Raw genomic sequence first — 12,372 nt, forward strand, 5'->3', positions numbered from 1 at the left:
TATGAATGTTAGTGTAGAGTTTCTGAAGGCACAAAGATTGTAAGAAATTATTTTCACTGGCCGTAAATGGAAGGTAATGAGTTTTAACTTACAATTTCACATATTAATTTTAACAAGTTTACATTGTTTAAGAAACACCGAGGAAAACTTTTTGTTCAATGACCACTTAAGATTTACTTGTCATGGCTAGAGAGAGAAGCCCTTACTTAAGCTGCAAGTCATTCAAAATCGTTAGTACCAGAGCTCATACAAATTCTCACTGTCGGAGTAGTAAAGCTCTGAAGAAAATAACACAGTCTGTACTGTATTGTGAATTGAACAGATATGTCAATGTGTCCCAGGCAAGCCTGCTGAACTGCATTTTAGATAACAGCACAAAGACCCACACTTCAATTAAGCAAAATCAAACAGATACAAACAAAGCATACAATTCTGAATTAACCTCTCCTACTGCTATGTCCTGATAAAAAAGGGTTTTCCTTCATATCATCCTTGATGATATGATATTTCCTCTATGGGGTTAGTGAAAGAGAACAGAAACACCCTGTTGGTGCATGCAAGGGAAGAATTTGACATGGTGCAGCTACAGGCATGCTGGAGGCCATCTGCATATTTAAGGTCTTCCTGGGGAGATATTTAGGTTAAGATGACTTACCTAGCCAAAAAACACTAGGAACAATCTCAGACTATCAGAGTGCGAATGAGTAGATATGAGACAGCAAATCTACTCAGAACTTCTTGTTTCCAAACATCTGTAATTTAGCACTTTTATAGTAAAGTTTCTGGAACAAAAAATGCCTTTGTCTGTGAGTTCCTGACTGCCTAAGTTATACGTCAAAAGGTCTAGTTTAGTCTAGGAACCTGATGCAAAACTGGAGAACATATATAAGAGCCTGACAGAGCCTCATATTCTCAGGCATCAACACTGGAATCTAGAGCCCTGGGCCGGTACCAGGGATAACTGCAGACACGAGATTTGAGGCCAGCACTGTAACCCACAGACTAATCAGTAGAAGAAGCAAGTATGCTCTATCACAGATTTTGCTCTGTTACAGATTCAGAGCTAGGAAGGACTATGTAAGAAATAACAACAGCTTGAACAGAAAGTCAGAGTTTTTAGGAGCAAAAGAGGTACTCCAAGATACTGTGTTTATCAGCACTACTAAAAGCCCAAGATACGGTTTGGACAAGAAAGCAGTCATATATTTCAACTTTACCAACAGTTCCATATTTCTCAAATCAGAGCTGTCTACCACTGTTAAAAGACACTAAGTCATTCTCTTTCAGAAATTCTTGAAAGAAAAAAAAAAAGCTTGCAAAATGTTAGAGAATGTTATTTACTTGAACATTTATTGTTCAAAGATGCTGAGTTCAACTTGCCAGAAAGCCCAGACCTCTGCTATGCTATCAAGAAACATTAAGGGGTTCAGAGTAGCAAAGCCTTTGCCACAGAATTACATTTCTACTTGAGAAGAAACGTTTCTAAGGATAAAAGGATAGTTCAGGGTCAATAACTAGTTCATGATCTTCACACAGGAAGGCTGAAAAAAAAAAATCTGACATGGAACTCATTTTATAGCTTACTACAGAGGAAGTCACCAGATAATAACACCTGCTTATGCTCGAATTGGATTATTGAATTATTATATTGAATTATGCTGAGTCACTGTTCAGACAATCACAGTCACATTGCAGAATACAATATCTTAAAAGCCTTTATGACAGAGAAAAAGCTTACAGAAGAACAAAAGAGCATTTCAGACATTGCTAACTATTGCATTGTTTATGACACTAATGTCAATCTTCCCTCTTCTTTTAAATTTGGTTAAACTAATATTTATTACTTTAGAAACAATGAAAATTCCACAAGGTATCCTTCTACTGATTTTCTTCTACCTCACATTACCTTTACTTTTTGTCACATAGTACGGGACAATCATAATTAAGGTGGTTTCTCTGATGAAACAAGCAGTAATTATTCATGTTTTGAATGTTATTAAAATTGCCCTATTTTTATGAACGAGTTCCGACTCCAACATGAAAACTGAATTGGTTTATATATTCTGACTTTGAAGCTCATTTAAGTGACAGGTAATCAAGAGTACCCTTGTTGCTCAGATTTTACTTTCTGCCTCAAATGACCCAATTCCAACCTTATTTCTCCCAAACATACTCCAAGGCTTCAGCAATCCTACCTACCATATATCTACACCCAAGTTTACACCAACTTCCATGGAATTGACAGTGATATATATTGGACCGAAAATAAAAACTAGGCATCTAGGTTACTTAAAACGACACTTTAAAGTCAATGAAAATTTGACATTGACTTCCCCAGATTTCATCTTAAATATTTTATCTTGAACAACTTCTTGAAATTTTTTCCCTTCTAATTTGTCTCTGAGGCAGTTTTAGGTACTATTTTTATTCTTTTAAAAAATCATAACAAATTGCATAACGAATACAAATAGACAAAATTGAAGGCTATGTCTCACCTACACAAAGAACAAGGGTAGCAGCAATACATATTTTAATATGCTTTTATTATGAAATGTTGCATTTTTACATCAATTAAAAGTTTTATAAACCAAAGATAATGATAATGTGGAGATTTTGTTCATCTCCAGGGATATTTTACTATTTTAGCAGGGTTTTTCCTACTACTTTTCAAATATGTCATACAACTTCAACATTTTCCATAGTAAACGCATTCATGTCCTAATTTTATCTCGTTGTCATATTTATTATTCCCTTCCTTTATCACTATATACAATTTTCCTATGTAGACGCATGTATGCACATATATATGTGTAAGTATATATGCAATTGTAACCTCTTCCACACATTCTGAATACTGTTTAGCTTAAAGTTCACTGGGTCCTTTAATAGGTCCTTGGATGCAATCCTGCAGCATAAAATAGAAGGTCCACTAATTCTAAAGTTTTCTCAAAAATGCTATTTTGAGCTAATGTTTTAAGTGACAAGATCACAATTAAAAGGTAGCTTTAAAAATTCAGCCCAATTCGTGTTTTTTGTTTCTTCGTTTGTTTGGGATTTTTTTTGGGAAAACACAGGAGGAAGGTTTTCAAGTAAAATGTTACAGCTCCCTAAGTGGGTGCTCAAGTATTCTAACTAGTCTTGCAAGCTTCTACATGAAAACAGAGGTAATACAAAAACAAAAGAAGCAAGGAAGTTTCTCCATCGATTAGCAAACCTGAACAAAAGCCAACTACAAGGAAGAGATACTCAACAATCATTTTTAATGGGGATTGAAGCAAGATGTATAATACCTAATTACTTAAACAGTACCAGTTACTCTGGAAGTAGTAGTAGTAGTAATAACAAAATGCCTATGTACTGATGTTTTTATAAAAAATATGGGTAATATAGTTATTGCAAAAACGGGTAAAACATGCGTGACCCTCCGACCTACTACATAACATCATAATACACTGCATTTCCAGTAAGTTAGACTCACTGAGAAGAGTACTCTTAAAAGTATAGCACCAGTCTGGGAGCTGCAAAGAACATATAAATTATCTTTTTTCCTGAAGTGCAACAAGTAATTCTGACATAATAGTATGCCACAATATTATCATGTGTATTAGGTTTGTGTGGTGAGGTTTTGGTATCAGGGGAGGGGCTACAGGGGTGGCCCCTCTCAGAAGGTGCTAGAAGCTTCCTCGGCTCCAAGTTGGACCCGCCTCTGGCCAAGGCTCAGCCAATTAGCAATGGCGGTAGCACCTCTGTGATAACGTATTTAAGAAGGAAAAAAAAAATTTGGGGGTTGGGGTAACCTGCAGCAGAGAGAAGGAGAAGCAGGGAGGTCTCGCCCCTGGACTCTGGCGCAGGTAGCTGTCTGTGCTTGGTCATCATCCCTTGCCTGGTGGCAGGGTGGCAGCTGCAACAGCACAGCTGGGGTGCCTAGCCAGCTCACACACAGGCACAAGCCAGTTCCCTGCAGCCCAGCGGTGTTGGCCAAGTGCCTTCATCCCCTTAAATCAAGACTCACGGAGCTGTCTCCTGCAGCCCATAAGTGAAGTGGTGGAGCAGAGATCCACTAACAGCCTGTGGATGACCGCACGCCGGAGCAGGTGGCCACACACAAAGGAGCAGCAGTCTGTTGGTGAAGGACTGTATCCTGCTGGAGGGACCCATGCTGGAGCAGTTCATGAAGAACTGCAGCCCGTGGGAAGGACTCATGTTGGAGAAGTTCATGGAGGACTGCTTCTCAAGGGAGGGACCCCACGCTGAAGCAGAGGAACAGTGTGAGGTGTCCTTCCCCCAAGGAGGAAGGAGCAGCAAAAACATGTGACAAACTGACTGCAATCCCCGTTCCCTGTTCCCCTGAGCCACTACTGGGGATGAAATAGAGAAATGGAGAGCAAAGTTGAGCCTGGGAAGAAGGGTGGGTGGAGGCAACGTGTTTTAAGATTTTGTTTTATTTCTCATTATCATACTCTGATTTGATTGGCAACAAATTAAACTGATATTTTCCCAAGTCAAAGCTGTTTCGCCCATGACCATAACTGGTGAGTGATCTTTCCCTGCCCTTGTCTGGACCCACGAACCCTTTGTCGTATTTTCTCCTCTCCATCTCACCAGGGGGTAGGAGTGAGTAAGCAGTCGTGTGGCGCTTAGCTGCTGGCTGGGCCTAAACCTTGACATGTGCCTGCTGATCAATCAGAATAGTGTTTTCATAACACTACTTTAATGCAATTTTTGTCTATGGAGATGGAAATGCATGATGCTTCACAAAAAAATCTTACTTAAGCTGTAAAAATAACAGAATAGTGTACAACACCACATTGTTGATACTACTTACCGACGATGAGCCCAGCATGGATTTTGGAGACCTTATAATTCCAGCTATGGAATGACGTATAGTGTCAAATCTTGAGACTTTGTCCTTCTTGTCCTAGGAGAAAAAGCAGTATCTCCAGTAAAAACAAGCAAATTGGTATGACAATTGAATTATAGAAGAATGTGGAATCTCTCCTGGATCTCACTTAAATAAAAGATAGCGCCTTAGCCTCTACTGATACAAAACAGCAAGTGTCAACATCAGTGGGACTAAGCTAACTCATATCAATTTAACTCCTAATAAATTATATAATTCCTTAAATATTTTGTGCAATGATTTTAAATTAAAATAACTATGAAGAGAACTGAAATTCTTTTGCACCCTAAAAACAAAGGACATAATTTTCAGTTCACCTGAAATACCTATTTTTTAAAAAAGACATTGATTTCAGACCATGTAATAAAAAAAGTCCATATAATAAAACTCAAAAAGTCATACATACATTATCGTTACTTTATACATGTTTTTTTTCCCCATTTCTTAACATGTTTTTCTCTAACAATACACTACTTATAAATCTTAGCATCAATCAGTGCAAGTTAAAGGATCCATTTGTTTTCTGGCACTACTGTAAACCATAGGAGCAGTCACCACTTGGATTTTTAAACTCTGTAAGAAGAGGGCTCTGACTGGAACACCAAAACAGTCTTAAAGCATCTCTAGTTCAGCATAAGTCAACATAAATTCCAAGGTGCTCATAACATGACTTAGTCCAAAGACTCTGTATTTCTTAATCTCGGATTTTCCATCAGCTCTCAAAATTAATATCAAACAATCTCTCTCTCTCAAAAAAAATATTTTAAACACTGACAAACTGAGCTTATTTCTTGTAAAACACTCTCAGAAACAGCCAACATATTTTAATGAGTATTTGCAAAGTAATTAAACCTTAAGCAGAGAAATCGCACATTAACAACCTCATTCTAATTAGCTACAGGTTACCACAACTGTAAGAATCTGATAATGGAGACAGACTACACCTGTTTGGTAGTGTTACAAGGAAAAAATGCTTCCAAGTTTTGGAGGTACATCTTTGACTGAAGAAAGTGAAAAATCTGATAATGTAATAAATGCAGCTTCAATTTATCCAGGACTTCTGAATAAGGAACAAAATGTATTCCTTCTATACACACAATATACCAGTGTTTGCAAATCACTCCCGAATAAAATAAAATTTAGTTTACAGGATATAGGTTGTGCATTGTCTTAGCAAAATAAATTCATTAATTTGGTAGCAAAATTCTGCAAAGTGCCTCAATTTGTACACTGTGAAAAAAGAGTGTAAAAACCAATCAAATAGTCTAACAAGGAGTTTATTAGTCACTGAAATAATCATCAACTCTGTGCCCACTTACCTATCAATAACATTGTTATTCCTTTTATCAGACTCAAGTAATATCGTATGCCAACTAATTTTCTTATAATAAAACACTCTATGTTGAATCTTGATTTTTAGTTTTATAATATTGATGAATTCAACTGGCTTCACTAGAAAAAAAAGTGTCATTAACAATAGGTGAGACAGAGTCTGATTTCACTTGCATGCTTTGCTGGATGTGGAATTATCCACTCATTTCACACATCTCTTCAGAAGTGAGCCATGAGATTTAACTGCCATTAAATGTTTACATCTTATATGACAGGAAAAAAGTTACCAAAAGATGCATGAATTCGACTACACTTCCCCTACCCAAACTCAGGAATTTTCTATTTTACACTAATAGTGTGCTTATCTAATGACAACATCAAACTACAAGTAAGGTTCTATATTCACCAGTTTCTCATTATCGAAAAATGTTTTTAACAAGAGGTACCAGAAAGATTCATGGACTGGGCCCCACCAGCGGACTTTTGATAAGCTTCACTGAAAGATATATAGAGGCTAATAGTAGTAGCAAATATAATGAGCATTAAAATGCAGATTTAAGGGATAAACTTTGGCTCTGCTCAAAATGTTACCCATGCTCTGTTCAAAGGGTAATACGTTTATAAACAGTTTAGTATTTTCATAGCACTTTCTCTCTGACATACTGAAACTACTCTGTATCTTACAGCAATGAAAACTCACAATTTGTCTGCACAGCAGGCATTATTAGACACATGACAAACAAACCGCAGCCTGTACCGAGTTTATTTATGCCATGTAAGGATTTTTAGAGTAACCTGAATAAAACTGAAGATCAGCAACAGTGGTTTGTTACAATTTTTTTTTTGCCATTGCCTAGCTGCACACCACCTTAGAAGGACCCATTAGATCTTGTAGGAAACCAGTTTTCACTAAGAATAGTATATTCATCAGTGTGAAGAGATTTTTTTAATGCCTATTAGGTGTATTTTTTTTGTAAACCGGTATAAATACAACCCAGAACAGTTCATCAACTTTTTTATACATATTTATCTATCTATCTGTACAGTCTTATTAGTTAAACTAGGGTGTTATTTTGAGCCTGCTTTCCAAAAATAAACAGAAACACACATCAGAGCTGTCTTTCAGTGATGTCTACCCTAGTCACACTAAATTTTGAATGTCTCAGCCGAGGCCCTCACAATTTAGCAAAGGATTTAGTAGATGAAAGGATTATCTCAAAATATTAGGTTATTTAAAATTTGTGAAGGAAAACAATACAGAGAAGAGATTCTGGGTCCTCAGGAAGAAAAGTCCAATATAATTCCACACAATACTCATTCCAATAAACATCAGACATCTGACCAACCAGCAAAACCATGCTGGCTATGTAGACACCACCTACGCCTCAGATAAACTCCTAAGACATGTTACTATTTGACTAACAAACTTGAGAACAATACTGGAAAGGAATTAGGAGTTCTGCATCAGGAATGCTGTAAAGAGCATTATGGAGCAGTATGCTTGCTACCATATGGGATGCAGCTACCAAAACATATTAGCTGATTCAGTTTCACTTTAGTTTAAATGAATTACTTTCAGAGATATTAGCAAATTGTAGCATGGTTTGTCACTTCCTTTATTTTACACTACACTAATCTCATTAAAAAGAAGACTTTTCTGTGGGCCATAATATTTTATGCAATGACTGAATGACTACAGAATAAATTGTAGTTTACCATTAAGAAGCTAGATAGGTATGAAAACACATATTGTCATTAAGGGATATTTGTAATCTATTCCTTTGACTGTGTCTAAATGCACCTGTGGCACAAGAGCACATCATATAGGAATTATGAAAAACGTATTGACAGATATTTCCCTTTTAGGACAAGCCAAATTTCTAATCACTCTCCAGAAAGAATTAAAATTAATCTCCACCAGACTTCGAACTGGTACTTAGAATAGGTCATGAATTTTCTATCCATTGGACAGGTACACCTAGCAAAACTGCTGAAAATCCAACTGCTTACCCTGGAAGGATGCAAGACTGATGAACTGTTACTGGGAATACAAACCGCTGTTTTATGGATTGGACTTCTTGCCATCATCCCCTTTGGTAAAAAATGCAAAGCACTACTGATTTTATTTCTAAATAATGTAGAAAGGATTTACTAAGACAAATAAGTCTTTTATTGAGAAATTGACTGACAGCAACTACTTGTAATCATGAGATTAGAGTTCTCTGTCATATTTTACAAGCAATCTGTTTTGGTTGAAGCAGTGTTATTATTTTTCTGCTACAAAACGAGGAATGCTGAAACCCTGTTCCCAGTTGTATACACCCCAGCCAGCCTTTTCATTCTAGTTCTCTTTTTTCTTTCTTAACAGTCAAAACAATTGCCTTGCCTCTTTCAAAGAGATGTCACAGCAGAAGACAACCACTCTGCCTCTCTTAATTTTATGTTCCATTCTTCCTTTCTGACAAGACACATAGAGGAAAAATGAAGCATAAGAACCTCAAAAGAAGGGCAAGATTCAGACCAGTTGAAAAATGCAAGTGAAGCACTCCCTATTTTGCCTGAGGTTTTCCTCAGGTGCATCTTTATATGTGATACACAGAAAGTCGAGCTTCTGAGTTTTGTATGTTCACTTTGGGGGATTTTGTGCAACATGAGGTCCTGTCCATTTTGATGGATCTTCCACTAGAATTCAGCTTCTGTGGACACGCACTATAACTGTTAGGTTCCTGTGGACAAAAATCTCCCTTTTGCCAGACAAACAGTTCTGTCACTGGGCAAAATCACTGCAGATTACTTAGAGTGCATGAAAAATAATACAATGCAGCCACAAACATAACACAATCAAAATGACCAGCCCTAAGAATCATATTCGCAATGGTATTTTAAATAAACACGAGCAAGACAAAGCAACAAGGCAAAAGATTTTGTTTAAATTGAACTGCATAAAGTAAAAGCCCAAAAGAGCTCTTCAGCTGTATAAATTCAGAAAAATGGCTGCATCTTAGATGTTACTATAAAAGAAAAATAATCTGTACTCTTTTTAGAAAAGCATGGAAGTAAGAACTTAGAGAGAGATCTAAGATAAAGATAAACAGAATTAATGCTTCTGAGGGACAGGTAAATAGTAATACTATCTCTACCAATCAAAAGGTGGAAGATTAGCAATAAGAGGCACAACGAACAAAGCAGCATGTATTGAATATTGCTAAAAAAACCCTAGTCAGACATGGTACATATAGGTAACATAAATAGGCCAATACTTTAATATTATTCCATTCAAAGAAAGACGACCTAATGAGACAGATATCAGCAAGCTCACTACCCTGGATTTCAGGAGAGCAAACTTTGGCCTCTTCAGGGATTTCCTTGGTAGAGTACAATGGGATGAATCCCTGGAGGGAAGAGGGGTCCAAGAAAGCTGGCTAATATTCACGCTTAGGAGCGGTGCATCCCAACAAAGAGGAAATCATTAAAAACCACCAGGAGGCCTGCATGGATGAACAAGGAGCTCCTGGATCAATACAAAAAGGAAGCCTACAGAGGGTGGAAGAAAGGACAGGTAGCCTGGGAAGAATAAAAACAAATTGTCTGAGCAGCTAGGGATCAGGTTAGGAAAGCTAAAGACCTGATAGAGTTAAATCTGGCCAGGGACATCAACAAGAAAAGCTTCTATAGATATGTCAGTGATTAAAAGATATCTAGGGAAAACGTGGGCCCTCTCCAAAATGAAATGGGAGACCTGGCTATGGATATGGAGAAGGCTGAGGTACTCAATGACTTCTTCGCCTCAGTCTTCACTGGCAAGAGCTCCAGCTGCACAGCCCAAGTCGCAGAAGGCAAAGGCAGGGACTGGGAGAATGAAGAACCGCCCACTGTAGGAGAAGATCAGGTTTGAGACCATCTAAAGAACCTGAAGGTGCACAAGTCCATGGGACCTGATGAGGTGCATCTGCAGGTCCTGAGGGAACTGGCAGATGAAGTTGCTAAGCCACTATCCATCATATTTCAGAAGTCGTGGCAATCTGGTGAAGTTCCCACTGACTGGAAAAGGGGAAACATAGCCCCCTACCTTTAAAAAGGGAAAAAGGAAGACCCGGGGAACTACAGGCCAGTCAGTCTCACCTCTGTGCCCAGCAAAATCATGGAGCAGATCCTCCTGGAAACTATGCTAAGGCAAAAAGAAAACAAGGGGGTGATTGGTGACAGCCAACATGGCTTCACTAAGGGCAAGTCCTGCCCGACTAATTCGGTGGCAATTTATGATGTGGTTAGAGTGTTGATGGATAAGGGAAGAGCATCTGACATCATCTACCTGGACTTGTCCAAAGCATTTGATACTGTCCCACACAACATCCTTATCTCTAAACTGGAGAGACACAGATCTGATGGATGAACCACCTGGTGGATATGGTATTGGCTGGATGGTCGCACTCAAAGAGCTGCAGTCAACGGCTCGATGTCCAAGTGGAGGCCAGTGATAAGTGGTGTTCCTCAGGGGTCAGTACTGGGGCTGGTGCTCTTTAACATGTTTGTCAATGACATGGACAGCGGGATCAAGTGCACCCTCAGAAAGTTTGCTGTCGACACCAAGCTGTGTGGTGTGGCTGACATGCTGGAGGGATGGGATACCACATCCAGAGGGACCTTGACAGGCTGGAGAGGTGGGCCTGTGCGAACCTAATGAAGTTCAACAAGGCCAAGTGCAAGGTCTTGCACACGGGTCAGGGCAATCCCAAGCACAAGCATAGGTTGGGTGGAGAATGGATTGAGAGCAGCATGGAGGAAAAGGACTTGGGAGTGCTGGTGGATGAGAAGCTCAATATGAGACATGAATATGCACCTGCAGCCAAGAAAGCCAACCGTATCCTGCGCTGCATCCAAAGAAGTGTGGCCAGCAGGTCGAGGGAGATGATTTTGCCCCTCTACTCTGCTCTCATGAGACCCTATCTGGAATACGGTGTTCAGCAATAGAGGCCCAAACACAAGGAGGACACAGAGCTGTTGGAGTGAGTCCAGAGGAGGGCCACGAAGATGATCCAAGGGCTGGAGCACCTCTCCTATGAAGACAGGCTGAAAGAGTTGGAGCTGTTCAGCCTGGAGAAGAGAGGGCTCCAGGATGATCTTATAGCACTCTTCCAGTACGTGAAGGAGGCCTAAAGGAAAGCTGGAGAGGGACTTTTTACAAGGGCATGTAGTGATAGGACAAGGGGCAATGGCTTTAAACTGAAAGAGGGGAGATTTAGATTAGATATAAGGAAGAAAGTTTTTACATTGAGGGTGGTGAGGCTCTCCAATAAGTTGCCCAGAGAAGCTGTAGATGCCCCATCCCTGGAAGTGTTCAAGGCCAGGTTGGATGGGGCTTTGAGCACCCTGATCTAGTGGAGGGTGTCCCTGCCCACGGCAGAGGGTTTGGAACTAGATGATTTTTGAAGTCCCTTCCAACCCTAACCATTCTATGATTCTATGATTCTATATAAACCATCAGCATGGATTCAGAAGTTGAATGTAGCGGGCTTGCAAATGAAATTAGAGAACCTTCACAGGAAATTTAGAGGAAATATAAGGAGGCCTCTGCAACTGAAAGAGAAAACCTTCTCAGAAGAAAAGGAGATTTCAATTAGAAGAACATAATCAGTGGTATCTAAAAGATGAGCATGCTGGTACTGTTCCTGAGATGTGGTTAGGGCACTCAGAGTTCCTCAGACATCTTGACGAAAATTATTTCAGTACAGTAGAAGAGCTCTAAAATGAAACCAGAAGGGAGGAATTCCTGGCAGTTATTGCAAATTATATGGTCAATGAACTTACAGATAAAAAAGACATACCAGACAGTATCTGCTAGAGCAATTAAAATTTCTCCTTATTGCAGAGTGAATGTTAGCTTCATTTCTGGTTTGAAAATACGATTTCCCTGATGAAAAAGGTGCCAGAACAATGTTCATCTTAAGGCTTCTAATTTAGATAATGTGGAGAACAAGGAAGATTTTTGCTCTTAGGTGGCAATAGATGTCTTGCAAGAGAATGGAGGTTTGTGATTTATAAGCAAGAGTTCTTCAAAGAAGCATTACAGAAAATAACTTTCTGAATATGATCCTCTGCATTAGCCAGTTCAGCAGTGGAGATTAAAAGTTATTGTGGAG

The 12,372-nt window shown here is 38.9% G+C and overlaps 1 protein-coding gene across 7 annotated transcripts in view; it reads right to left on the reverse strand.

Moving 5' to 3' along the window:
- FER (FER tyrosine kinase) overlaps window positions 1-12,372 on the reverse strand; it is a 183,342-nt gene that overhangs the window by 89,055 nt on the left and 81,915 nt on the right. For all 7 annotated transcript variants that reach the window (XM_086630057.1, XM_086630054.1, XM_086630055.1 and 4 more), the window contains one exon: window positions 4,826-4,918. In XM_086630057.1, coding sequence (XP_086486183.1) covers window positions 4,826-4,918 — 93 coding nt within the window. The remainder of the gene's footprint in view (window positions 1-4,825; window positions 4,919-12,372) is intronic.

Source organism: Tauraco erythrolophus, chromosome Z (genome assembly GCF_009769465.1).
Source record: "Tauraco erythrolophus isolate bTauEry1 chromosome Z, bTauEry1.pri, whole genome shotgun sequence".
NCBI lineage: Eukaryota > Metazoa > Chordata > Aves > Musophagiformes > Musophagidae > Tauraco > Tauraco erythrolophus.